This window comes from Neoarius graeffei, chromosome 15 (assembly GCF_027579695.1).
Source record: "Neoarius graeffei isolate fNeoGra1 chromosome 15, fNeoGra1.pri, whole genome shotgun sequence".
Classification (NCBI taxonomy): domain Eukaryota; kingdom Metazoa; phylum Chordata; class Actinopteri; order Siluriformes; family Ariidae; genus Neoarius; species Neoarius graeffei.
In genome coordinates this window covers 54843092-54868934 of record NC_083583.1, presented here as the reverse complement: position 1 = coordinate 54868934, position 25843 = coordinate 54843092, and the positions used below count along the sequence as shown (strand labels likewise).

The following is a 25843-nucleotide window of genomic DNA, read 5'->3' as shown; positions in this document are numbered from 1 at the left end:
TTAAGGAGCCAGCGCTTGGGAATCTAATGTAAACAGGTTACCGAAATGGACACCATCGACAGTGACATTCCCGATGTTTCACAGAGATGTGAAGTTAGACCCTATCAATTCGAACCGATAGCTGGAAATTCACATGAACATGGATCTTGTCTTTACTCTGACGGGTCAGATGATTGAGAGTGAGAGTTCATTCAGCCCTCATGAAACTGAAAGCGGTCGGCTGGACAACACATCCTGGTAAGTTAAAAACAATTCTGCTCAAAGGCTAATGATCTGTTGAAAGAAGTATTATTTTTGTATCATACATTGAAAGTTCATCATAGATCTAGCTAAAGTCCGTTGCAAGCTAGTTTTTTTTTTTTGCTGATATTTTTCGAGATTGATTGAGATACAATGCTTCCAGAGTCCGAGATGAAAACATTCAAAACGACAGGCGAAACGAGTCAGAATTATGATAATCAATAATTGATACACCCAAAATTATAATACTAATCCTTACCGCATGAGGCCCATGATAAAACCACACTTCCAGGAGGGGCTGCCGTCTGCCTCCCAAGCCGGCCGAGAGCGCTCCTCGTCGGGCACGGCCAGGCGGGTGAATGCCCTGGTCCGTCCGCCCTGTCTAAAAAATAATGGTACAACTCCGAGTGAAGGTATCAATGCGCTGTCGAAGCGCGCAGAAGGTGTTAGTACGCCTGTCATTATAGTGCGGACTTTCCATAGCATAGAAAATCGCTACGTTTCAATTTGTGTAACTGAACTTGTTTCATGTCACTGGTCATATAAACCTATGTAAACAGGAAAAACGTGGAAGAGTTTGGTCGCATCTAACTACAGCCCCAAAAAATACCATTGGCCATGCTGAGCCTAGCTACATTGCTAACAGGAGTAACAGTGCGTCTGACTGACTGGGAGGTCGCAATACACCATGATGTTCAATGTACGTTAAACACTAAAAACGAAACAATTTTCTTGTCATCCAAGACACAAACTATTTTGTCGCATTCGTCATCATCACGATTCACACTTCTCCATATTCATCTACCCGCTTGTGCTGTACCCGAAAGTTTTTGTGACGCATGATCACGTGACAGCGGCTCTTCCGGTTGTAAAATATGCATATCAGAGCTCGAGCAGAAATGCCATATAATCACGAATATAACGATTTTGCTGAATTTAATAGATAATTTTGTATTTGTTGATGCAATTATTTCATATTTTTAATGGAAAGAAACTGATATAGCGTACATTTATGTTTCATGTCCCATGTCCTTTAAAGAACAGAGATCTATCAAAATCTGATCTCGCAACACATTTGTGGAAGTGCATCACTGCATGAACAGAGATGATTTCTGAAGAAAGAAAAAGAGAGGTGTTGATGCTCATCAGGCTGGAAAAGTTACAAAACCATCTCTAAAGAGTTTGGACTCCACCAATCCACAGTCAGACCGATGGAGGAAATTCAAGATCATGGTTACCCTCTCCAGGAGCGATCAAAAAACAACAAGCAAGACGTGAAATAGTCTGCAAGGTCACAAAGGAACCCAGGGCAACTTCTAAGAAACTAAAGGCCTCTCTTACACGTTGGATAATTTTAATGCTCGTGAGTCCACCATGCGGCACAGTGGTGTAGTGGTTAGCGCTGTCGCCTCACAGCAAGAAGGTCCGGGTTCGAGCCCCGTGGCCGGCGAGGGCCTTTCTGTGCGGAGTTTGCACGTTCTCCCCGTGTCCGCGTGGGTTTCCTCCGGGTGCTCCGGTTTCCCCCACAGTCCAAAGACATGCAGGTTAGGTTAACTGGTGACTCTAAATTGAGCGTAGGTGTGAATGTGAATGGTTGTCTGTGTCTATGTGTCAGCCCTGTGATGACCTGGCGACTTGTCCAGGGTGTACCCCGCCTTTCACCCGTAGTCAGCTGGGATAGGCTCCAGCTTGCCTGCGACCCTGTAGAACAGGATAAAGCGGCTAGAGATAATGAAATGAGTCCACCATGAGGAGAACACTGAACAACAATGGTGTGTAAAGCACAGTTGCAAAAAGGAGAAAGAAAGCTAGAGCTGTCCAAAACGAACACCGATACCCCCCTTCAGTTTGCTTAAAAAAAAAAAAATCATAACATGAACAAGCCAGAAGTCTACTGGAAAACCTTTGTGGCTGTATGAGACCAAAACAGAACTTTTAGGTTTAAATGAGAAGCATCATGTTTGGAGGAGGAAAAACACTGCATTCCAGCATAAAAACCTCATCCCATCTGTGAAACATGGTGGTGGTAGTATCATGGCTTGGTCCCGTTTTTCTGCATCTGGGCCAGGACGGCTTACCATCTTTGCTTGAACAATGAATTCTAAAGGAAAATCCAGGACATCTGTCAGTGAACTGAATCTCAAGAGAAAGCTCGTCATGCAGCAAGACAACAATCCTAAACACAAGTTAAAGGAGATACGCAGAACCATGACCTCACTTTTTGTTTATAAATGCCTTGAGACCTTAAGAATGGCACAGGAATAGTTTTAAGCGTTAACAAATCTAATATAGTAATTTTTACGATTAAAATAAATATAGGTAGCAGTCTGAGTGAATGACCTTGACATCACAGCAGGAAGTCTATCGGTCTCCTCACCATTTCCGCTATACTAAAACACAGAGCTGACTGCAACTCCGAGCCTCCATTTTGAGCTAATTTATCACCGTCACATAGATGTGCTGCTGACGGATGCAGCAACATGACAGAAGGTGGATTTATGTTGCATTCATGGCCCAAGAATGTTCAAACTGCAAAGATTTGGACGCGTTTTGCAAGAAATTCACGGGCACGTTTTACTGAGGACTCGTACGAAACCTCTGATCTCTTGAGGAGCGTTGGCTATAAGCCCATACTGAAAGAGGGTGCAGTACCAACAATTAAAGGAAAAGAAAACTACAAGAAAAGGAAAGTAAATTCAGTTGCACCAGTTCTCCCGGAGTGTGAGCTGAGCAGTAATGGCGGAGTACTCAGTATGGAGAATATGGAGAATGAGTGGACCAGTCGTCAGATTCCTCCGCTTTTTTTTTCCCCTTGCTGGATTTGCTCGCCTCAGCAGTAACATGAACGAATGAACGAAGAACTGAAAGTCAGATCGTTTCAAAACAATCGGCCACAAGGTCAGCCTTCAAGAAGTGAGAACACAGACAGGTAAGATGCGACTCATTTGGTTACATAACACTTGTTGTTTACCAGCATTTAGATTAATACATGTAATATGTATTGTGTATTTAAGTTACCAGTATAAGATTATTTAATTTGAATGTGATTGTCTCAGTTCATCTGATTATTTAATTAGCCTTATCAGTGAAAATGCATGCATGTTGCACAAGTTAACACGCCTATCCTGTTTTAAATGAGAGTCACATGAGACTGTCAGTTCAATTCCATCCAATTCTTGAGATGGTTTTGTTCTCTGGCTTTATTTCGTAAGGCGGGGGCCTCTGTGGCTGACGTGTTACTATAGGATTCACTTTCCGATGGTTTGAGCTGATACGGTTCTACATGTATAGCAGCAGCATGTACACACTCCAATTTCAGGACCATCACAGTCAGATGTATTACTATCTGAGGAATCCGAAGAATCTCCAATAAATCCGAACGGAGAGGCCATTGCAACCACTCTTGCCTGCCGAGTCTGGCTTTGGTCTATAGCTGTCAAAGGCCTCGGCCTTAAAACCGGTTACTGCTGTGATGTCACACACTCAGGGCTGGCTGGCTCAGCTCGAATGCCAACTTGGCAGTCGATTTTAACTCTCAAAAAATATATATTTTTTTATTCCCATTTACGCAGCATACAAGATGGAACTATCCACTCAGAAACGTAATTAAAAATAAAGGTTCTGCGTATCTGCTTTAAAGTCTTGGCCTTAATCCAGTAGAAAGGTTGTGTGAGCAGTTAACATGAGGAAATCCACCATCATCCCAGAGTTGAAGCTGTTCTGCAGAGGAATGGGCTGAAATTCCTCCAAGCCGCTGTACAGGATCATCTGATCAACAGTTATTGGAAATGTTTAGCTGCAGTTATTGCTGCTCAAGGGGGTCACAACAGATACTGAAGGCAAAGACTGACATACTCTAAAGGCCTCTGCATGCTCTTGCGACAAGGCTTTCGCAGATAGCTTTTTGCAGACAGTTGTAATTTATTGTTGAGCGGGGAGTAATAGGCGTGCGCGATGTTATTCACCGGCACAACGCGAGGGGGCGCGAAGTCGCTAGGAGTAGTTGGTGGGTGTGGTTAGTGGAGTGTTTATCCTCCGGTTACTTATAATGACTAGAACTTTTTTTTTTTTAGAATGACTAGAACTGGAGTCGTATAGATGTACGTACTTCCTCAATCAACCGCTCTTCGTGCTGCTCCATCTCCGCTCGTGTTTTTAAAAATGCCGGTCGTGAAAACAAACCAAACCGGGAAAGTAGGGAAGCGGAAGTGCGTGTACAGCGGATGTAGAGTGGACCAATCGGAGCCCTCTTGTCTGCGGCACTGTCTGCGAGGCTTCTGCGGTGGTCACAATTTTTGGGAGGTGCGCGCAGAGCGTCTGCGAAGGTGGGGGGGGCTACGCAGACACCGTCTGCGACGCTATCTGCGAGGACTGGGTTGTCAGCATAAATTGGCCTTTACCCCTCACTGATCTGTAATATTGGATCATATTCCATAATAAATAAATGACCAAGTACAGTATAATATTTTTGTCTCAACTGTTTAATTGGGTTCTCGTTCTCTACCTTTAGGACTTGTGTGAGAATCTGATGCTGTTTTGTCATATTTATGCAGAAATCCAGAAAATTCTAAAGGGTTCACAAACGTTCAAGCACCACCTGTTTACAGTATATTACCCAGTTTGACTTGAACTGGATGGGTAACTCAGAACTAAGCAGGCCGATACACAATTTCAACTTGGACCGGCGTTTTCTTCATGGAAATTTAAGGACCGAAAAGCTCTATGGTGTAAATCAGTGGTTCCCAAACTGGGGGGCGCGACCCCTAGGGGGGGCATCAAAGGATCTCCTGCTATACACTCCAGTCCAGCTAATCGCGGTAATGCACTTACCTTCACTGGGTTTGCAAACCGCAACAAAATAAACAAGAACAACGAGCGACGTTTGTTCTGCAGAAACCGTAGAAGACGACGACGTGAAAAGTAGAGTGAGAAGTAAAGATGGACAGGTTTGTGACAGGCGCAAAGCGAAAATCAGATGGCAAGTCAAATGTAACAAGCGATGCGACCCCCACAACAACGGAAAAGAAAAAGGTAAAAACAAGAAAATATGACGAGGAATATCTGTCCCTAGGCTTTACAAGCACTGTGGTCGGCCAAGAAGAGAGACCGCAGTGCGTTGTGTCTCTAAAAATACTAGCGGCCGACAGTCTAAAGCCCAATAAAATGAAGACACTTGGAAACCCACCACCCCGAACATGTGAACAAGCACCTTGATTTTTTTTAAAAAGAAACTGGAAAACTGTCGTGTCCAGCAGAGTCACTTTGTCCAAAGTGCATCTGTCCCTGCGAAAGCACAACTCGCTTCTTACAAGGTAGCCTTCAGAGTCGCCCAGTGCGAAAAAGCGCACACCATAGCGGAGGAGTTAATACTACCCGCAGCTATTGACATGGTTTCAACTCTAACTGATGAATCAACTGCCAGTAAACTGAAAACTATCCCGTTGTCAAACACTATTTCAAGACGTACAAGTGACCTCTCTGCAGATACGTCAGAGCAGCTTATTGAAAAGATAAAAGATGGTCGTTTTGCGCTGCAAATGGATGAGGCAACGGACAGTAATAAAGACAGTCTGTTAATAACGTACGTCAGGTATATTGACGAGGAAGATATGAAAGAGGATTTGCTTTTCTGCAAATATATCCCTAACAGAGCCACTGCAGAAGAACTTTTCCAAATTATTGACACATATCTGAAAGAGGCAGACCTGAAGTGGGAGGACTGTGTGGGAGTTTGTACAGACGGGGCTCAGGCGATGGCTGGTAAACACAGCGGACTGCAAGCTCTCATCAGACGCGTCTCCTCCAAAGCACAGTGGACACACTGCCTGCTTCACAGAGAGGCACTTGCCTCCAAAGAGCTAAGTCCTGAGCTAAACTCAGGTGTTGACAGATGTCATCACAACAGTCAACTACATAAAAACCAGACCCCTGAAATCCAGACTCTTATCTTCAATATGTGAAGAAACGGGATCTCGGCACACAGCTCTGTTGTGGCACAGTGAGTGTAGATGGCTTTCACGAGGGAAGGTTCTGTCCAGGGTTTTTGAACTGAAGGATGAGATTGGAGTTTTCTTGACTGAAGAAGGGCATGGCCTTGCCCGCAAGTTTCATGATGAAAAGTTCTTACAAAAGCTTGCCTATCTCAGTGACCTATTTCAGAAGCTAAATGAACTGAATTTACAGTTGCAAGGCACCAACACTCATCTTCCACAACTCACAGACAAAACTTCTTTCACCAAAAAAAAAAAAAGTGTGGGAGAGAAGGCTTGCAGAGGGAAACATGGACTCATTTGAAAACCTGAAAGCATACCTTGACAAAAATGAGCTGGAAAATACAATTCTTCCATGTATGAAGGCTCATATCTCGGCCCTGCAGAAGCACTTTCAGAGGTACTTCCCTGAGGATTCTGCAAAATATGACTGGATACGAGACCCCTTTCAAGCAACTGTACCTGCAGACCTCAGTGCCACAGAGGAAGAACAGTACATTGACATGACATCTGACTCAAGAAAGAGATTACAGTTCACATCCACTTCACTGGTTGGGAGAAAGACTACCCACTACCTGGCCAAAGAGCGATGGACATACTGTTGCTTTTTGCCACATCCTATTTATGTGAAACAGGGTTTTCTGCAGTTGCTGCAATCAAGACCAAATACAGATCCAAGTTGAACATTGACCATGAACTGAGGCCCTGTCCACACGGCAACGGATTCAGGTGAATCTGATAAAATTGTTTATCGTTTCGGCCTGGCGTCCACACGGCACTGGCGTTTTGGGTGCCCCAAAACGATATTTTTTGAGAACGGTTTCCAGAGTGGAAAAATCTGGCAACGGCGTCGTTGCGAAGTCGTCTGGATGAGTAGAACGGATTTGTTTACGATGACGTCACAACCACATGACTAGAACAAGCAGCACTCTCGCGCGCATCATTCGTAACAACAGCAACAATGGCGGTCCCCAGAGTAGTAGTAGTTTCAGTGCTGCAGTCGCTGCCAAGTTTATTCGCATTATTGAAGCAAAATTAAGCCATCTTCTTGTTGTTGTGTGTTTGTTCCTGTGAGTGCTTCACGCCGGGTAGAAGAAGGGGTTTATGCGCATGCGTCCTACTTCTTCTATTGTTCTGGTGTCTCCGATGGGACCGTCTTACAGCGCACATATAGGTGTGGCATGTGTATTGCATCGTTTTCAGCAAGCGTTGCGTTGCCATATGTACCTGATATTTTACTGATCCGTTGCCCATGTGGACGCGATTTTTTTTACCCACTTAAAAAAAAAAAAAAAAAATCTCGTTGCCGTTGTCGTGTGGATGTAGCCTGAGAGTGGCTATTTCCAAACAGCAACCCCGCTTTGAAAAAAATTTGCAAAACAAAGCAAGCCCGCACCAGTCACCGATTCATATGTAACACTTTGAATGATGTTGATGCAGGTCACTGCAGAAATAGCGTGCACATCAGGTTTTCATTTCAGTTTGGAATTTGTTGGTGTTGCACTGCTCCTCAATTAAATGTTAAAACATGAAGTTAAATTTACCTGAACACACATTCAAGAATGTAATACTGTCTGAATGAATACTAGAGTTCAATTTAAAAAGTTTGTTAGTATTGCTAGTTTTCAGCATAACAAACAATAAAAACTGAAATGTGAAGTGATATGTACATATTTTAGAAAGAAAAGATCTTTATACGAGTGATTCCACGCTTATGGGTACTGAAATGGGGACACGAACTTATTCACCTAAAACCATTTCTTTTTTTACCATCAGGTCACAAAACATGTAATCTTTAATGAATGATATGTTAAAAGATAACTTTAATTTTCTGAGATGTAATAAAAACATATTTATATGCCAAAGTCAAGCCTATGAGTTCCAAAATGATGTCTGTTACATTACTTCTGTTACGATTGTCCATCTCGCGTCTGTTACAAATTAATTACAATCTAGCTCTATACCATGTTAATCTTATTGAAAGAATGTGTATATTTATTCTACTACACGTTTATTAATTATATTTGCTAAAACATCACCTTCCTATGTTTCAAAAAGTAATTCTACATTGTTAAAACTGAGAATCTATATGTCCACAACACTTCTGTTACGTTCTGACTTTGGCGTATAAATATGTTTTTATTACATCTCAGAAAATTAAAGTTATCTTTTAACATATCATTCATTAAAGATTACATGTTTTGTGACCTGATGGTAAAAAAAGAAATGGTTTTAGGTGAATTTTTAAAAATAAAGTTCATGTCCCCATTTCAGTACCCATAAGCGTGGAATCACTCATAGCGTTTATATATTATTCAATTTATTCAAAACAAAAAAGGTGCGATAGATTTGGGGTGGGTGGGAGCGGGTACGGTGAGGGGTGGGGGGCTTACAATGTTCTTATATCATCAAAGGGGGGGCTTGAGAGAAAAAAAAAAAAGTTTGGGAACCACTGGTGTAAATAAATACCCCATTTTTAAATACAGAGTCTAATATTTTGCACGTTTTAAACAAATATTTTGGATAGTTGAACTATTCATAAGTCTATGTTGAGGGGATCAGTGAGTTTTATTTCAAAGTTAAATGGGTTCCTGGCTGCAAAACGCTTGAGAACCCCTGCAGTATCGCCATCTCTTATTTAGTGCCTAACACTTAAGAGATACAAGAATATCTGTCTCAGAGGCTAAACTTTTAATCAAGTCTGGAAACAGATCAAATGGTGACTATGGTCCATCTCCAATGTTTATCAGAAAGCCATCCAGCATCAAATGACTCCATAACATCTACCATTTATAATCTACAGTAGCAACCCTTCAACTACGCTCACAATAATAAATCACTTCATTATAATTTTTTGGATATATGCTACTGCTTCTGGATATCCAGTGTATGACTTCATAGGCATAGTACTTTAAGATGAGGAATACATTCAGGAAACTCTGGCCCTTTGGTTATGGGAGTGAGGAGGGTTAACGGCTCCAAAAAGCAAAACCTGTTCGATATCGACTGCTTTGGGAGCCACTGAAATCCATCACCACTTGATGAAAACTAGACCTGCCAGTAGACTATACCCTAAGACGAGGAAAAGCACCTTCAGGAGCCGATCGTGTTTGTCCTCCAGCTCTCGGGAGAGAATTTCAAAGAAAGTAATAAAAAGAAACGTGCCTGCTGCCAGACCTTGGAGCACTACAGAAATAATACTTCCTGCCAGGTTCTGGGCGCTCTCGATCCCCATTCCGAGGCCAATGCCGATGGGGATCATAAGGCTGACTGTGATGCCCAGCTTACTGGCATCCCGAAGCTGCAGTCCTGCTTTAGCCACACTGACCCCTAAAGCCATGGCGGCGAGGGTCTCGTGGATCGCCACTCCAAGGAAAAGGCTTCCTAATTTAGCACCATCTTCCTGAAGCCCAAGGGCAAGGCCTTCGAAGACTGAGTGAGCGGACAGAGCCAGGACGAGGCTTGCAAGCCGCAGTGGTCCCGCTCTGGTTAGTTCTGCTGGGTTGAAATGGCTGTGGTGATGAGAGTGGTGATGTGAGTGATGATGCGAGCTCCGCGCTGGAGCGATGAATGGTGTGTCATACTCCGAGTCGCTGCCTGCTTCCGAGCCGCCGGTATTAAATGTCTCAAGATCGATGAATGATGGTTTCTCCTTCCTGAAGGTCAGCACAGCCTGCTCGACAAATACGGTGAGGAAAAAGCCAAGCATCATCATGGTCTCAGCCAATGGGTAGTCGGTGGTGATCTTCAGCAGTTTTAAGATCTGCTCCACCTGAAGATAAACAGAACATGTTGAGACTACAAGTATTATTCAGATGGGATAAAGTTCCCAGACTCACTGTACCCTCAGTACTGTAATTAAGCAACACCGAGTGTGGTCAAAACAGAATATCAGTGCTGGAGCTAATCACAGCTGTGTCAATAGTGAGTATAACCACACGATTGAGAGCGTGAATAGTTGTAGAAATTTCAAGAAATTAACATCGGGTAAGCAGGGTTCCTGCTGGTGCTCATCATTGACTAACAATCCATCAGTGACGAAGAGAAAACTACTAGCAGTCGTCACCGTGACAAATGTATGTCATCATTAAAAGAAAAGTTATCTTGGTGTAAACAACAAGCATGTGACCAATAAAAATCGACTACACAATGACCAAATAAGTGCCAAGCTTTTGACCAAATCGCAGTGCGAATTAATCGGCATGGTGTGGTGGTGTAATTATCTCTGCATGAACCAAACAATGGTGCAGTCGAAGCTGATGAAGTTTTTAGGGCGGGGCTTCTTCAAGCACTGAAGATGATTAAAGGGCTGAAACAGCCATGGGGGAGGCACGCTCAGAGCCCCGACTGTCCCCGAGCACGTCGGACAGTGTCCGTAACAAACGCCAAAGTGAAAGTGCTGTCAGCCAGCAAGCGACTGAAGGGAGCTATGTTCCGGGCAGTATGGCGTATTGAGTCCCCGTGGCTAACGCTGTGGCGTTGTTAGGCCCCATCACCCGGGTATTTTCACCCTCAAAAACAGTAAGATTAATAGAAGAAAACTGACTTGGATCTCATCTGGGATCTTGAATGTTGTAATGTAATAATTTAGCTTTAAACTGGTATCTTTGTGGTCCTAAAGGAGAGAGATGTGAGTGAGAAATGATATTTTTATTAAACTGATGATTAATTTTACAAGCGATATTAAAGACAACTGGCACGAGTCAGTTTCCTGAGACATTATGGGTGTTAATTTAATAATAAGACTGAAAATGAAGTACATACATTAAAAAGAGCAGTGCAAAAATCAGTAATTTAAAAAGGGGGGGGGGTGATGAGGTTTCTTGTAAAGTTAGATACGACCTCCCCAACCTATCTATGCCAATCTCCCTTAAAAAATACAAGCCCCAGGAAAACTTGACTTAGCCCCTGGCCTTTTCAATAGCTTGAAGAGAAATGCTCCTGGGCTAACGTATGATGTAAAACGCGTGTCGTCATTCTGTGTTCGGTTTGTAAATCGACGGGAAATTCGGATTCCTTCACTGTTGGTTGTTCCAAGATTCTTCTCGACTCTGTTCAATTGTAAATTAAGTTTTCTGGTTAGATAAAGGCTAAAGGGAGTCCGAATATAGTCTGGCTAACGCGACTGCAAAGCTCTCCGAGCTATTGGTCTAGCCAAGATATTCAGCCCAACCATTTCCCAAAGCGCGTGGTTGACCCGCCTCCCTGAAATGCCTCAGTTTGCTACTGGTCGAAGCCAGAAAAGGCTGTGACGAAGCTTAAACCAATTACATCACTCTTTCCTCTGATGTATGTGACGCGACGATAGGATTCTCGCTGAGCCCCATTGATTTGGCTACTAGCGGGGCTAACTGGTAGATTAAACTCTTACCGAAGCCGGTCGGGAGCAAGGCGAAAACGTCCTTCCTTTCAATAAATACCTCCAGGGCTGCTCTTTGCTCCGTTTTCAATGAGAACTTCCCGTTGAATGCTTTCAATACAGCATGATTCTGTAAACAATGTATGGCTTCCGGTCGCAGTTCTACTCCGTCACTGCCTTGAACACGCCTCTACCCAGGGCCGTTGGAGATGCTCAAAGTTGATTGGCTCCCGATTTTTCGGGAGCTTGGAAATGCTGGAGATAGCTTGCCTGGCCAGACTAAGCTCGCAACAGGCCCTCGTGTTGCGTCACACTTAGGATGGGCGGGCCCAGGCTAGTCCGAATACCTCTTTCGATTAACTCTTTGCTAAAATAACCTTAAGGAAGCTCAAACTAAACAGGTTTATTTTAGCTTGATGGCGTACAGGGAACCCAAAATCAAGTCTCTCTCATCAGAGGCTGGAGTGGAGCCCAAATGTTATATGTAATGGAGAGACCTAGCTGTATCTGTACACATACAATGGTGCTTGAAAGTTTGTGAACCCTTTAGAATTTTCTATATTTCTGCATAAATATGACCTAAAACATCATCAGATTTTCACACAAGTCCTAAAAGTAGATAAAGAGAACCCAGTTAAACAAATGAGACAAAAATATTATACTTGGTCATTTATTTATTGAGGAAAATGATCCAATATTACACATCTGTGAGTGGCAAAAGTATGTGAACCTTTGCTTTCAGTATCTGGTGTGACCCCCTTGTGCAGCAATAACTGCAACTAAACGTTTCTGGTAACTGTTGATCAGTCCTGCACACCGGCTTGGAGGAATTTTAGCCCATTCCTCCGTACAGAACAGCTTCAACTCTGGGATGTTGGTGGGTTTTCTCACATGAACTGCTCGCTTCAGGTCCTTCCACAACATTTCGATTGGATTAAGGTCAGGACTTTGACTTGGCCATTCCAAAACATTAACTTTATTCTTCTTTAACTATTCTTTGGTAGAACGACTTGTGTGCTGAGGGTCGTTGTCTTGCTGCATGACCCACCTTCTCTTGAGATTCAGTTCATGGACAGATGTCCTGACATTTTCCTTTAGAATTCACTGGTATAATTCAGAATTCATTGTTCCGTCAATGATGACAAGCCGTCCTGGCCCAGATGCAGCAAAACAGGCCCAAACCATGATACTACCACCACCATGTTTCACAGATGGGATGAAGTTCTTATGCTGGAATGCAGTGTTTTCCTTTCTCCAAACATAACGCTTCTCATTTAAACCACAAAGTTCTATTTTGGTTTCATCCGTCCACAAAACATTTTTCCAATAGCCTTCTGGCTTGTCCACGTGATATTTAGCAAACTGCAGATGAGCAGCAATATTCTTTTTGGAGAGCAGTGGTTTTCTCCTTGCAACCCTGCCATGCACACCATTGTTGTTCAGTGTTCTTCTGATGGTGGACTCATGAACATTAACATTAGCCAATGTGAGAGAGGTCTTCAGGTGCTTAGAAGTTACCCTGGGGTCCTTTGCGACCTCGCCGACTATTACACGCCTTGCTCTTGGAGTGATCTTTGTTGGTCGACCACTCCTGGGGAGGGTAACAATGGTCTTGAATTTCCTCCATTTGTACACAATCTGTCTGACTGTGGATTGGTGGAGTCCAAACTCTTTAGAGATGGTTTTGTAACCTTTTCCAGCCTGATGAGCATCAACAACGCTTTTTCTGAGGTCCTCAGAAATCTCCTTTGTTCGTGCCATGATACACTTCCGCAAACATGTGTTGTGAAGATCAGACTTTGATAGATCCCTGTTCTTTAAATAAAACAGGGTGCCCACTCACACCTGATTGTCATCCCACTGATTGAAAACACCTGACTCTACTTTCACCTTCAAATTAACTGCTAATCCTAGAGGTTCACATACTTTTGCCACTCACAGATATGTAATATTTGATTACTTTCCTCAATAAATAAATGGCCAAGTATAATATTTGTCTCGTTTGTTTAACTGGGTTCTCTATCTACTTTTAGGTCATGTTTATGCATAAATATAGAAAACTCTAAAGGATTCACAAACTTTCAAGCACCACTGTATTTGAATTGTGAGTTTAATTGGTATAAATCTATATTAGGTCAACTTTGATAAGTTGGTAACTAAGGGTATAGTCACACTAGAGGCGGAATGCCGTCAGAATGAAAATTCTTTGTATATTCCGGGATATTCAAAGTGCATTCTAAACATTCGGGCCCATTCTTGTGGCCGGCCCGAATGTTTTGCTCATGCTCAAAACATTCGAGATGCATTCGAAGAGGAGAAATATCGAACGGCATTTGAAGTGTCTTCTAACTGCATTCTAAATATTCTTACGGCATTCCAACAGCATTTGAAACACTCCGATCGCGTTCGAGGGAAAAATCGAAATGGCAAACCACTTCAAATCCTGCCAGAATGTCCCTCGAATGAGCCGGAATGCCATTAGAATGAAAATTCTTCGTATATTCCGGGATATTTGAAGTACATTCCAAGTATTCGAGCTGCATTCTCTTTGAATTCTTAGACGTTCAAAACATATTCGGTGGCTATTCCGGGAGCGTTCTGACTGCATTCGAGGCACCTTCCAACCAGACTTTGGGTGGTATTTGGGCAGCAATTGAACTGTACTCGTACGGCATTCGAAGTGCATTCTTACTGCATTCTAGGTATTCCTACTGTGTTCCAACTACATTTGAACTGCATTCGAAAGCTAATACACCCGGAATGTGCAAGAATCATTCGAGGCGGGTTCGAAGCACATTCTAAGAATTCGAATGGCATTCTTACAAAGCTGTAAGAATGTTGGTCAGTTTGAAATTCCCGCCCGAATGTGGCACGAATTTTGAAAAATTTTTCATTCCGGCTGGTTCTGCTTGATTCCTGCTAATTCCGAATAAGTGTGACGGGGCCTTAAGGAAAAAATAGGCACTTGGAAAAAGTGAATATTTATTGGACTATTTTTCAAAGGGAAAAAAAGTGGAGAATATTTTTCAGAACCCAGGGTAAGTGACATTTTGGACATATGGCCAAACGTTCTGCTTATTTTTGCTCCACTAGCAGAAACAGATCGTGAAGAAGCCACTCACTTTACAGCACACCAGCTAGTGAGCCAACAATGACGGATACATCCTGGTTAAAGGTGCTTCCAGTAAAAATGGCTTCCCTTCTTCCTTTTCATCTTCATCTGATGAGCTTTCATATTTTACAGTGGGGCAAAAAAGTATTTAGTCAGCCACCAATTGTGCAAGTTCTCCCACTTAAAAAGATGAGAGAGGCCTGTAATTTTCATCATAGGTACACTTCAACTATGAGAGACAAAATGGAGGGAAAGAATCCAGGAAATCACATTGTAGGATTTTTAATGAATTAATTGGTAAATTCCTCGGTAAAATAAGTATTTGTCACCTACAAACAAGCAAGATTTCTGGCTCTCACAGACCTGTAACAACTTCTTTAAGAGGCTCCTCTGTCCTCCACTCGTTACCTGGATTAATGGCACCTGTTTGAACTCGTTATCAGTATAAAAGACACCTGTCCACAACCTCAAACAGTCACACTCCAAACTCCACCATGGCCAAGACCAAAGAGCTGTCAAAGGACACCAGAAACAAAATTGTAGACCTGCACCAGGCTGGGAAGACTGAATCTGCAATAGGTAAGCAGCTTGGTGTGAAGAAATCAACTGTGGGAGCAATTATTAGAAAATGGAAGACATACAAGACCACTGAATCTCCCTCGATCTGGGGCTCCACGCAAGATCTCACCCCGTGGGGTCAAAATGATCACAAGAACAGTGATCCGTATAAAGGAAAGAATGAATGGGGCCATGTATCGTGAGATTTTGAGTGAAAACCTCCTTCCATCAGCAAGGGCATTGAAGATGAAACATGGCTGGGTCTTTCAGCATGACAATGATCCCAAACACACCGCCCGGGCAACGAAGGAGTGGCTTTGTAAGAAGCATTTCAAGGTCCTGGAGTGGCCTCGCCAGTCTCCAGATCTCAACCCCATAGAAAATCTTTGGAGGGAGTTGAAAGTCCGTGTTGCCCAGCGACAGCCCCAAAACATCACTGCTCTAGAGGAGATCTGCATGGAGGAATGGGCCAAAATACCAGCAACAGTGTGTGAAAACCTTGTGAAGACTTACAGAAAACGTCTGAACTCGGTCATTGCCAACAAAGGGTATATAACAAAGTATCGAGATGAACTTTTGTTATTGACCAAATACTTATTTTCCACTATAATTTGCAAATAAATTCTTTAAAAATCAGACAATGTGATTTTCTGGATTTTTTTTTTTTCCTCATTTTGTCTCTCACCTATGATAAATTACAGGCCTCTCATCTTTTTAAGTGGGAGAACTTGCACAATTGGTGACTGACTAAATACTTTTTTGCCCCACTGTAAGCCAAAAGTTATATTCCTGAAAAAAAGCTGTTTACCATGTCAGCTGCTGATGCCACTAAAATTTTATTTTATTTTTTTAAATAGTAATTGTTTCAAACTAGGAAGTGGAATTTTTACATTGGGAACACGGACACACAGAGGAGTGAGACACATGAAATGTCTCAGTGCGGTTAGAGAAAATATAAATCACTCCCGGAACGCTGCTTGACCAATTTGGTTGAGAAACAGTTAACCACATAAAAGTTCATCACTGTCGGAATATGTCGTTCACCTGGATGATTTCAGTGTAATATTTAAAAAGATAAATATTTTCTTTCCAAACTCAGACAACCTTCGTTTATAGGATTCTATCCATCACCCAGGACGAATATTTTGCCTTGTGCAAAATATCATCCCTACATATTACACTCACGGCATCCAGTGACGTTTACCACCGATTATATTACTAGATGTTCCAGCCGTTACGCATTTTGTATAGGAGCTCTACAAAAACAGCAGAGTAGACAGCAAAGGGTCAATGTTTCAGGTTGTACAGTGGGTACAATGTTATCAGTATTGTTGCTTGGGTAGGAGGTGGTGCCGTGAGCCACAGAGAAAAGGCGTAGCTCCATTTATTTATTTATTTTTGTTTGCTAGCAAACACTTTTCTTTTGTTTTTCTCTGTGGAAGTCAAACTGACTGGAATGAATGCCATCCATTTAACAGCACCATCTTCTGACTCATCATTGTGAAGGGAAAGTGACACAAAAATACAGAAATTACCCCAGAGAGACAAAGTTTAGCGTTAAAGTGCCATTCCACCATTGGATGTATTCTTTGGCATAAAATACAATATATTTGGACAACATATATAAATGGTATCACTAGATAGAGAAATCTTTTAGCTTCAAAATGATATATCAAACAATTTGACAACGACAAGTATATTAATTTTGTGACCAAAGTCACCTACCCTTTTAATTTCCGCGCGTGATGTCATCGGCAGGTTCCCCTTCTTGTGTACCATGTGACGTGGCACATATTATCAGCAATGGCGGATAGAACGCGATAAAAATAATACCAATAAATCTAGCTAATACCAATAAATCTAGCTAACTGAAAGATTAACTCAATTTTTCGCAATTTTTTTGGCCCCCATATACGAGGAGAAATGACTCTCACTTTGGGGGTTTCCTGGTCTAAAAATAGACCGACACGTGGTACACAAGAAGGGGAACCTGCCGATGACATCACGTTTCACTACCGCGCGGAAATTAAAAGGGTAGGTGACTTTGGTCGCAAAATTAATATACTTGTCGTTGTCAAAAAATTATGTTTGATATATCATTTTGAAGCTAAAAGATTTCTCTGTCTAGTCATGTTGTCATAAAATATATTGCATTTTATGCCAAAGAATACATCCAATGGTGGAATGGCACTTTAAAGCTCCCAGAGTTAGTGTAAAAAAAAAAAAAAAAATATATATATATATATATAAATTCTGCATATGGTTGTATGGTTGTTTTATACTTTTGAGATACGATAGCTCAATCATGACTTAAGCCATAATTCATTTCAAAATACCAAGTCATAAATACAAGATGGAAAGGAAAAAACCAAACTTGAACACAAAAAGCTGTAATTATTTAAACAACTAAAGCTGGTATTTTTGGACGGGGTGTGTGTGTGTACGTACGTACGTACACAGGCCTGCCTACACTCCAGGTTTGATCTCTTAGACAGCACGGTTTATAAGCAGTAAATCTCACAATCACCACTTCTCACTACAAAATTATGACTTTTCATAATTATGACCGTGCATCTGGAAGTTATGGTTTGTATCTCATACTCATGACTTAAAGTGCATATCACGGCTAAATTCAGGAGCAAGATCAATGTAATTCTCCTATTTTATATTAAACTTCGGTCAAATATCTGTAACATTCTGCATTCTCTGCAATTTTTTTTTGACCTTGCGCAATACCAGAAAAATTCAGTTGAAATCAAGCCATTTGAGGTGAATTGGTTCGCCTCTGAAAAAACTTGCCATTTGGATTTCCCGGGAAACATTGATTTTCGTGACGTCGTGTGCGGGACGCCTCCCTCTGAATCCTGCGTCAGCGCTGGTTTGTTTATGAGAAAACGACCTGGTGGTTTTCTGCAAATTTCTTCAACGTTATCGCGTAATTATTAAAATGGTTAACAGATGTATCGTAGGAGGGTGTAGCAACACCAATCTTGATGGGATTAGTACTCATCGTTTTCCAAAAGACCAGACAGAGAGCGAGAAATGGGAGCGCTTGGTCTACACAGGCTGTGCACTGAAACCGTGCAAAGCTCGCGCAGCCTGCTGGCGCTTCCGCAGGTGACGTCACGAATCTGGCTCCAGACTCCCTTGGGATTTTTCCAGACGCGTTTTATTTTATTTTTTTCTGCTGTAGACAGATGGCCTTGTGCAAAATTACCCTTCTGGATGAGTGTGTAAAGGGAAATACTTTCATATTAAAAAAAAAAATTGGTCCAGAATATGCCCTTTAATACCATGCAGTTATAACTCATATCATCTCTAGCCGCTTTATCCTTCTACAGGGTCGCAGGCAAGCAGTTATAACTAACTTTCTTATAAATTATGACCAAGTGTTCCAAAATTACAGCACGGTATCTCATTATGCCTTGCTTGATACATGACTAGCATGAAATTATGACCATATAAATCTCATTTTAAACTTAGAACCAAAAAATTTTGCTCTATCCATCCCATATTTATGACTTGATATTTCATAATTATCATCAGGACTTTATAGTTCAGAATTATGACTTCCCATTTCATAAGAGTTCGTATCTCAAATTTGTGACTCAATATCTTAGATTTATGACACTCAATTATGACTTCATATCTGATATTTATGACTTCATAATAACTTGGTGTCCCATATTTATGGCCTGATTTCACAATTATGACTTGCTATCTGATAACTTGGCACCAACAGGAGGCTGAACTGAAGAGCTGAGATTTTCATAGGGAGTGACAAAATTGGACAGGATGACAAATAGGTATATTAAAAGGGACAGGACATATAGGATGGCTTGGAGACAAAGCGAGGGAGGGGAGATTGAGTTGGTTTGGACACATACTGAGGAAAGGTCCAGGGTATACTGGGAAACGAATGCTGGAGACGGAGTTCCAGGTAGAAGGAAAAGAGGAAGAGCAAAGATGAGATTTATGGATGTGGTGAAGGACGACAGTTGGTGCGACAGAAAAAGATACCGTGAGCAGGACGAGATGGAGGGATATTATCCATTGTAATGACTCCTAACAGGAACAGCCGAAAGAAGATTCATTACTTATCGTCTCATATTTGTGACTTAATATTTCATAATTAAGACTTAGGATGTTCTGTATGACAGCTGTGTGATGGATTAGCGCCCTGCCCACAGTGTACCTCACCTCTTGTCCAAAGTCAGCTGGGATTGGTTCCAGTTTCCCTACGCGGTATAGATGTTGGACGGATCTCATGCACGTCATAATTATGAGAAAATGCATGGGCTTCGACAGAATCCAGTGGATCACTTTTGGGATTTGGTAGAAGAGATTCACCACATAAATATACAGCAACTACAGTGGTGCTTGAAAGTTTGTGAACCCTTTAGAATTTTCTATATTTCTGAATAAATAGGACCTAAAACATCAGATTTTCACACAAGTAGATAAAGAGAACCCAGTTAAACAAGTGAGAGAAAAATATACTTGGTCATTTATTTATTGAGGAAAATGATCCAATATTACATACCTGTGAGTGGCAAAAGTATGTGAACCTTTGCTTTCAGTATCTGGTGTGACCCCCTTGTGCAGCAATAACTGCAACTAAACGTTTGCGGTAACTGTTGATCAGTCCTGCACACCGGCTTGGAGGAATTTTAGCCCATTCCTCCATACAGAACAGCTTCAACTCTGGGATGTTGGTGGGTTTCCTCACATGAACTGCTCGCTTCAGGTCCTTCCACAACATTTCCATTGGATTAAGGTCAGGACTTTGACTTGGCCATTCCAAAACATTAACTTTATTCTTCTTTAACCATTCTTTGGTAGAACGGCTTGTGTGCTTAGGGTCGCTGTCTTGCTGCATGACCCACCTTCTCTTGAGATTCAATTCATGGACAGATGTCCTGACGTTTTCCTTTAGAATTCACTGGTATAATTCAGAATTCATTGTTCCATCAATGATGGCAAGCCGTCCTGGCCCAGATGCAGCAAAACAGGCCCAAACCATGATACTACCACCACCATGTTTCATAGATGGGATAAGGTTCTTATGCTGGAATGCAGCGTTTTCCTTTCTCCAAACATAACGCTTTTCGTTTAAACCAAAAAGTTCTATTTTGGTCTCATCCATCCATGCAACATTTTTCCAACAGCCTTCTGGGTTTTCCACGTGATCTTCAGCAAACGAGCAGCAATGTTCTTTTTGGAGAGAAGTGGCTTTCTCCTTGCAACCCTGCCATGCACACCATTGTTGTTCAGTGTTCTCCTAATGGCGGACTCATGAACATTAGCCAATGAGAGAGAGGCCTTCAGTTGCTTAGAAGTTACCCTGGGGTCCTTTGTGACCTCGCTGACTATTACACGCCTTGCTCTTGGAGTGATCTTTGTTGGTCGACCACTCCTGTGGAGGGGGATGGTTTTGTAACCTTTCCCAGCCTGACGAGCATCAACAACGCTTTTTCTGAGGTCCTCAGAAATCTCCTTTGTTTGTGTCATGATACACTTCCACAAACATGTGCTGTGAAGATCAGATCCCTGTTCTTTAAATAAAACAGAGTGCCCACTCACACCTGACTCTAATTTCACCTTCAAATGAACTGCAAATCCTAGAGGTTCACATAGTTTTACCACTCGCAGATATGTAATACTGGGTCATTTTAATATTTGTGTCTCATTTGTTTAACCGGGCTCTCTTTATCTACAACCCCGATTCCAAAAAAGTTGGGACAAAGTACAAATTGTAAATAAAAACGGAATGCAATGATGTGGAAGTTTCAAAATTCCATATTTTATTCAGAATAGAACATAGATGACATATCAAATGTTTAAACTGAGAAAATGTATCATTTAAAGAGAAAAATTAGGTGATTTTAAATTTCATGACAACACATCTCAAAAAAGTTGGGACAAGGCCATGTTTACCACTGTGAGACATCCCCTTTTCTCTTTACAACAGTCTGTAAACGTCTGGGGACTGAGGAGACAAGTTGCTCAAGTTTAGGGATAGGAATGTTAACCCATTCTTGTCTAATGTAGGATTCTAGTTGCTCAACTGCCTTAGGTCTTTTTTGTCGTATCTTCCGTTTTATGATGCGCCAAATGTTTTCTATGGGTGAAAGATCTGGACTGCAGGCTGGCCAGTTCAGTACCCGGACCCTTCTTCTACGCAGCCATGATGCTGTAATTGATGCAGTATGTGGTTTGGCATTGTCATGTTGGAAAATGCAAGGTCTTCCCTGAAAGAGACGTCGTCTGGATGGGAGCATATGTTGCTCTAGAACCTGGATATACCTTTCAGCATTGATGGTGTCTTTCCAGATGTGTAAGCTGCTCATGCCACACGCACTAATGCAACCCCATACCATCAGAGATGCAGGCTTCTGAACTGAGCGCTGATAACAACTTGGGTCGTCCTTCTCCTCTTTAGTCCGAATGACACGGCGTCCCTGATTTCCATAAAGAACTTCAAATTTTGATTCATCTGACCACAGAACAGTTTTCCACTTTGCCACAGTCCATTTTAAATGAGCCTTGGCCCAGAGAAGACGTCTGCGCTTCTGGATCATGTTTAGATATGGCTTCTTCTTTGAACTATAGAGTTTTAGCTGGCAACGGCGGATGGCACGGTGAATTGTGTTCACAGATAATGTTCTCTGGAAATATTCCTGAGCCCATTTTGTGATTTCCAATACAGAAGCATGCCTGTATGTGATGCAGTGCCGTCTAAGGGCCCGAAGATCACGGGCACCCAGTATGGTTTTCCGGCCTTGACCCTTACGCACAGAGATTCTTCCAGATTCTCTGAATCTTTTGATGATATTATGCACTGTAGATGATGATATGTTCAAACTCTTTGCAATTTTACACTGTCGAACTCCTTTCTGATATTGCTCCACTATTTGTCGGCGCAGAATTAGGGGGATTGGTGATCCTCTTCCCATCTTTACTTCTGAGAGCCGCTGCCACTCCAAGATGCTCTTTTTATACCCAGTCATGTTAATGACCTATTGCCAATTGACCTAATGAGTTGCAATTTGGTCCTCCAGCTGTTCCTTTTTTGTACTTTTAACTTTTCCAGCCTCTTATTGCCCCTGTCCCAACTTTTTTGAGATGTGTTGCTGTCATGAAATTTCAAATGAGCCAATATTTGGCATGAAATTTCAAAATGTCTCACTTTTGACATTTGATATGTTGTCTATGTTCTATTGTGAATACAATATAGGTTTTTGAGATCTGTAAATTATTGCATTCCGTTTTTATTTACAATTTGTACTTTGTCCCAACTTTTTTGGAATCGGGGTTGTACTTTTAGGACTTGTGTCAAGCACCACTGTGTGCAGCAATACATTCACATGGGCATGGATGGACCAGAATGTCACGGTAATATTTCTGACAGCTTGTGGAATCCACTCCATGCAGTTGTTCTGAGAGCAAACAGGGGTGTTACCCAGTACTGCTCTGGTGACACTCACCTTATCTCTAACAGCAGGCAGAAGTGCATTGAAGCAGGTGGCCAGGAACACACCACCTCCAAACGAGTTACTGAAGGCCACTGCTCTTCTGTACCTCACAGCTTTGTCCAGGTCCGACTGCATCATTCGAACAGGGATGAGGATGGCAGCCAGCATGAGGCCAAACATGCCAAAGAGGCACAGGATCTTAGCTACAACCATCTCCATGTTGATTCACATTCACAGCAGCAGCAGCAGCAGGGAGTTTATGAGAACAGTGAGAGCATGGCTGGAACATGAACAGCCTCCATCACACCTTCTCAATCCCTGACTGATCAGGAAGAAACAGGAAAGCAAGTCACACTTATTTAATCACCATCATTTCTGTTATTTTATTTAAAACTGGTATTGGTGAGGATAAACAAGCAGAATCCCCCCTATCTCTCTCTCTCTCTCTCTCAGCATGAGCCATGTTTTCAAACCGAGCTCTAATGCTCACAGCTATACAAAGCTACAAACACAGCAACTTACTGTTTACTTTTTCTCCTAAACAGCCATTTATACTGAATAACGTTAATATTATTTCTTCCTCGCTCGGTTACCTGCGTTTTCTCGGGTACTTCCGTTTGTTCAATCACCTGCCCTGTTCCTAATCGCTGGTAGGGCTGAATACCAAACCGCTCCTTGCTCCCTACATAGGTGCACTTCATGAGGCGTGGTATAAAGGCTTCTGCGCCCTCTGTAGTCCACTGCGCATACTGCAGAGACAAATATACAACCCAGCCAACACTGTTGGGACCTATAGTGGTGCTTGAAAGTTTGTGAACCCTTTAGAATTTTCTATATTTCTGCATAAATATGACCTAAAAGTAGATAAAGAGAACCCAGTTAAACAAATGAGACACAAATATTAAAATGACCCAGTATTACATATCTGTGAGTGGTAAAACTGTGAACCTCTAGGATTTGCAGTTCATTTGAAGGTGAAATTAGAGTCAGGTGGGATCTGAGCTTCACAACACGTTTGTGGAAGTGTATCATGGTGCAAACAAAGGAGATTTCTGAGGACCTCAGAAAAAGCGTTGCTGATGCTCATCAGGCTGGAAAAGGTTACAAAACCATCTCTAAAGAGTTTGGACTCCGCCAATCCACAGTCAGACAGATTGTGTACAAATGGAGGAAATTCGAGACCATTGTTACCCTCCCCAGGAGTGGTCGACCAACAAAGATCACTCCAAGAGCAAGGCGTGTAATAGTCGGTGAGGTCACAAAGGACCCCAGGGTAACTTCTAAGCAACTGAAGGCCTCTCTCACATTGGCTAATGTTAATGTTTGAGTCCACCATCAGGAGAACACTGAACAACAATGGTGTGCATGGCAGGGTTGCAAGGAGAAAGCCACTGCTCTCCAAAAAGAACATTGCAGTTTGCTAAAGATCACGTGGACAAGCCAGAAGGCTATTGGAAAAATGTTTTGTGGACGGATGAGACCAAAATAGAACTTTGTGGTTTAAATGAAAAGCGTTATGTTTGAAAAAAGGAAAACACTGCATTCCAGCTTAAGAACCTTATCCCATCTGTGAAACATGGTGGTGGTAGTATCATGGTTTGGGCCTGTTTTGCTGCATCTGGGCCAGGATGGCTTGCCATCATTGATGGAACAATGAATTCTGAATTATACCAGCGAATTCTAAAGGAAAATGTCAGGACATCTGTCCATGAACTGAATCTCAAGAGAAGGTGGGTCATGCAGCAAGACAACGACCCTAAGCACACAAGTTCTACCAAAGAATGGCTAAAGAAGAATAAAAAGTTAATGTTTTGGAATGGCCAAGTCAAAGTCCTGACCTTAATCCAATCGAAATGTTGTGGAAGGACCTGAAGCGAGCAGTTCATGTGAGGAAACCCACCAACATCCCAGAGTTGAAGCTGTTCTGTACAGAGGAATGGGCTAAAATTCCTCCAAGCCGGTGTGCAGGACTGATCAACAGTTACCGCAAACGTTTAGTTGCAGTTATTGCTGCACAAGGGGGTCACACCAGATACTGAAAGCAAAGGTTCACGTACTTTTGCCACTCACATATGTAATATTGGATCATTTTCCTGAATAAATAAATGACCAAGTATAATATTTTTGCCTCATTTGTTTAACTGGGTTCTCTTTATCTACTTTTAGGATTTGTGTGAAAATCTGATGTTTTAGGTCATTTATGCAGAAATATAGAAAATTCTTAAGGGTTCACAAACTTTCAAGCACCACTGTATTTGAGAGATTGCAGAAATTACACCACCACCTCCCTCTACTCCCAGACCGTCCTATCCTCTTACATCTGGAGTCAACATTTAATCCAAATTGATCAGAATATGACCTCTGAAATTGCAGCAGTATCTTTACCAACCCCCAGTCAGTCAATCTCAACAATCATATCCTATTTGAAATCTGACATTTAATTTCCATATCAACAGTGTACATATCTTTTACAAACTCTTCTGCTCACAAAGACAGCTTGTTACTGCAGAATTACTGGAAATCGCTCTGTGTTGATCCAGTCCATGAAAAACAGTGACTTATGACAATCCATGATCATGTATTAGTTACACAGAAATGATGATAATAAACCAGGGTGATGCTTCTGTACATCCATACAGGCTTTTTTAGCATCTAGGTGGCCAGATACGACCTCAAAATTTTGGCTACATTGGTTTCTTCAAAGACAGGCAATGCAGGGAGGACGACAGCTGGACACACATGCGCTCCTTGTGATGTCAAATTGGTTTAGTCCCTGGACTTGTAAATATGATAGATCTTAAAAAGAAGGTAAAAAGAAAAAGCAAGCCGGTCTTCTCTGTGTCCCTCACGATGATTCTTTACCTATTGGGGGAGGGGAGGGGAGGGAAGAAGAAGAAGAAGGAGCAAGAATTATCATCAGGAAGAATGTTTTTGAACCAAATTATATGCTTGTTTAACAAAATGTATTTTAGTAATTATTTAATCAATCAATTAATCCCAGTTACTTCTTGCATGTCAATTCATTCATTCAGCAATTTGTCCCAAACAGTTTACTAGAACCCATGTTCCTGACTTTGATATGCACACAGTCAAAAATGTAATCAATCAA

At 41.9% G+C, this 25843-nt stretch overlaps 2 protein-coding genes across 4 annotated transcripts in view; both read right to left on the bottom strand.

Annotated features, from left to right (window-relative positions):
• Positions 1 to 23548, bottom strand: part of slc1a8a (solute carrier family 1 member 8a) — a 59934-nt gene extending 36386 nt beyond the window's left edge. Inside the window, exons 1-3 of one of the 2 annotated variants that reach the window (XM_060941658.1) lie at positions 23328 to 23548; positions 22747 to 23056; positions 8450 to 10002 (exon numbers count right to left, since the gene is read on the bottom strand). In XM_060941658.1, the coding sequence (XP_060797641.1) occupies positions 9262 to 10002; positions 22747 to 22953 (948 nt within the window). In that variant the 5' untranslated portion in view covers positions 22954 to 23056; positions 23328 to 23548 and the 3' untranslated portion in view covers positions 8450 to 9261. Of the gene's footprint in view, positions 1 to 8449; positions 10003 to 22746; positions 23057 to 23327 lie in introns of those variants that run through there. The other variant, XM_060941657.1, reaches the window with a different exon arrangement.
• Positions 23549 to 25151: 1603 nt separating this feature from the next.
• sgta (small glutamine rich tetratricopeptide repeat co-chaperone alpha) overlaps positions 25152 to 25843 on the bottom strand; it is a 30531-nt gene continuing 29839 nt past the window's right edge. For both annotated transcript variants that reach the window (XM_060941656.1, XM_060941655.1), the window contains exon 12: positions 25152 to 25596. The gene's annotated coding sequence lies outside the window, so the exon portion shown is untranslated. The remainder of the gene's footprint in view (positions 25597 to 25843) is intronic.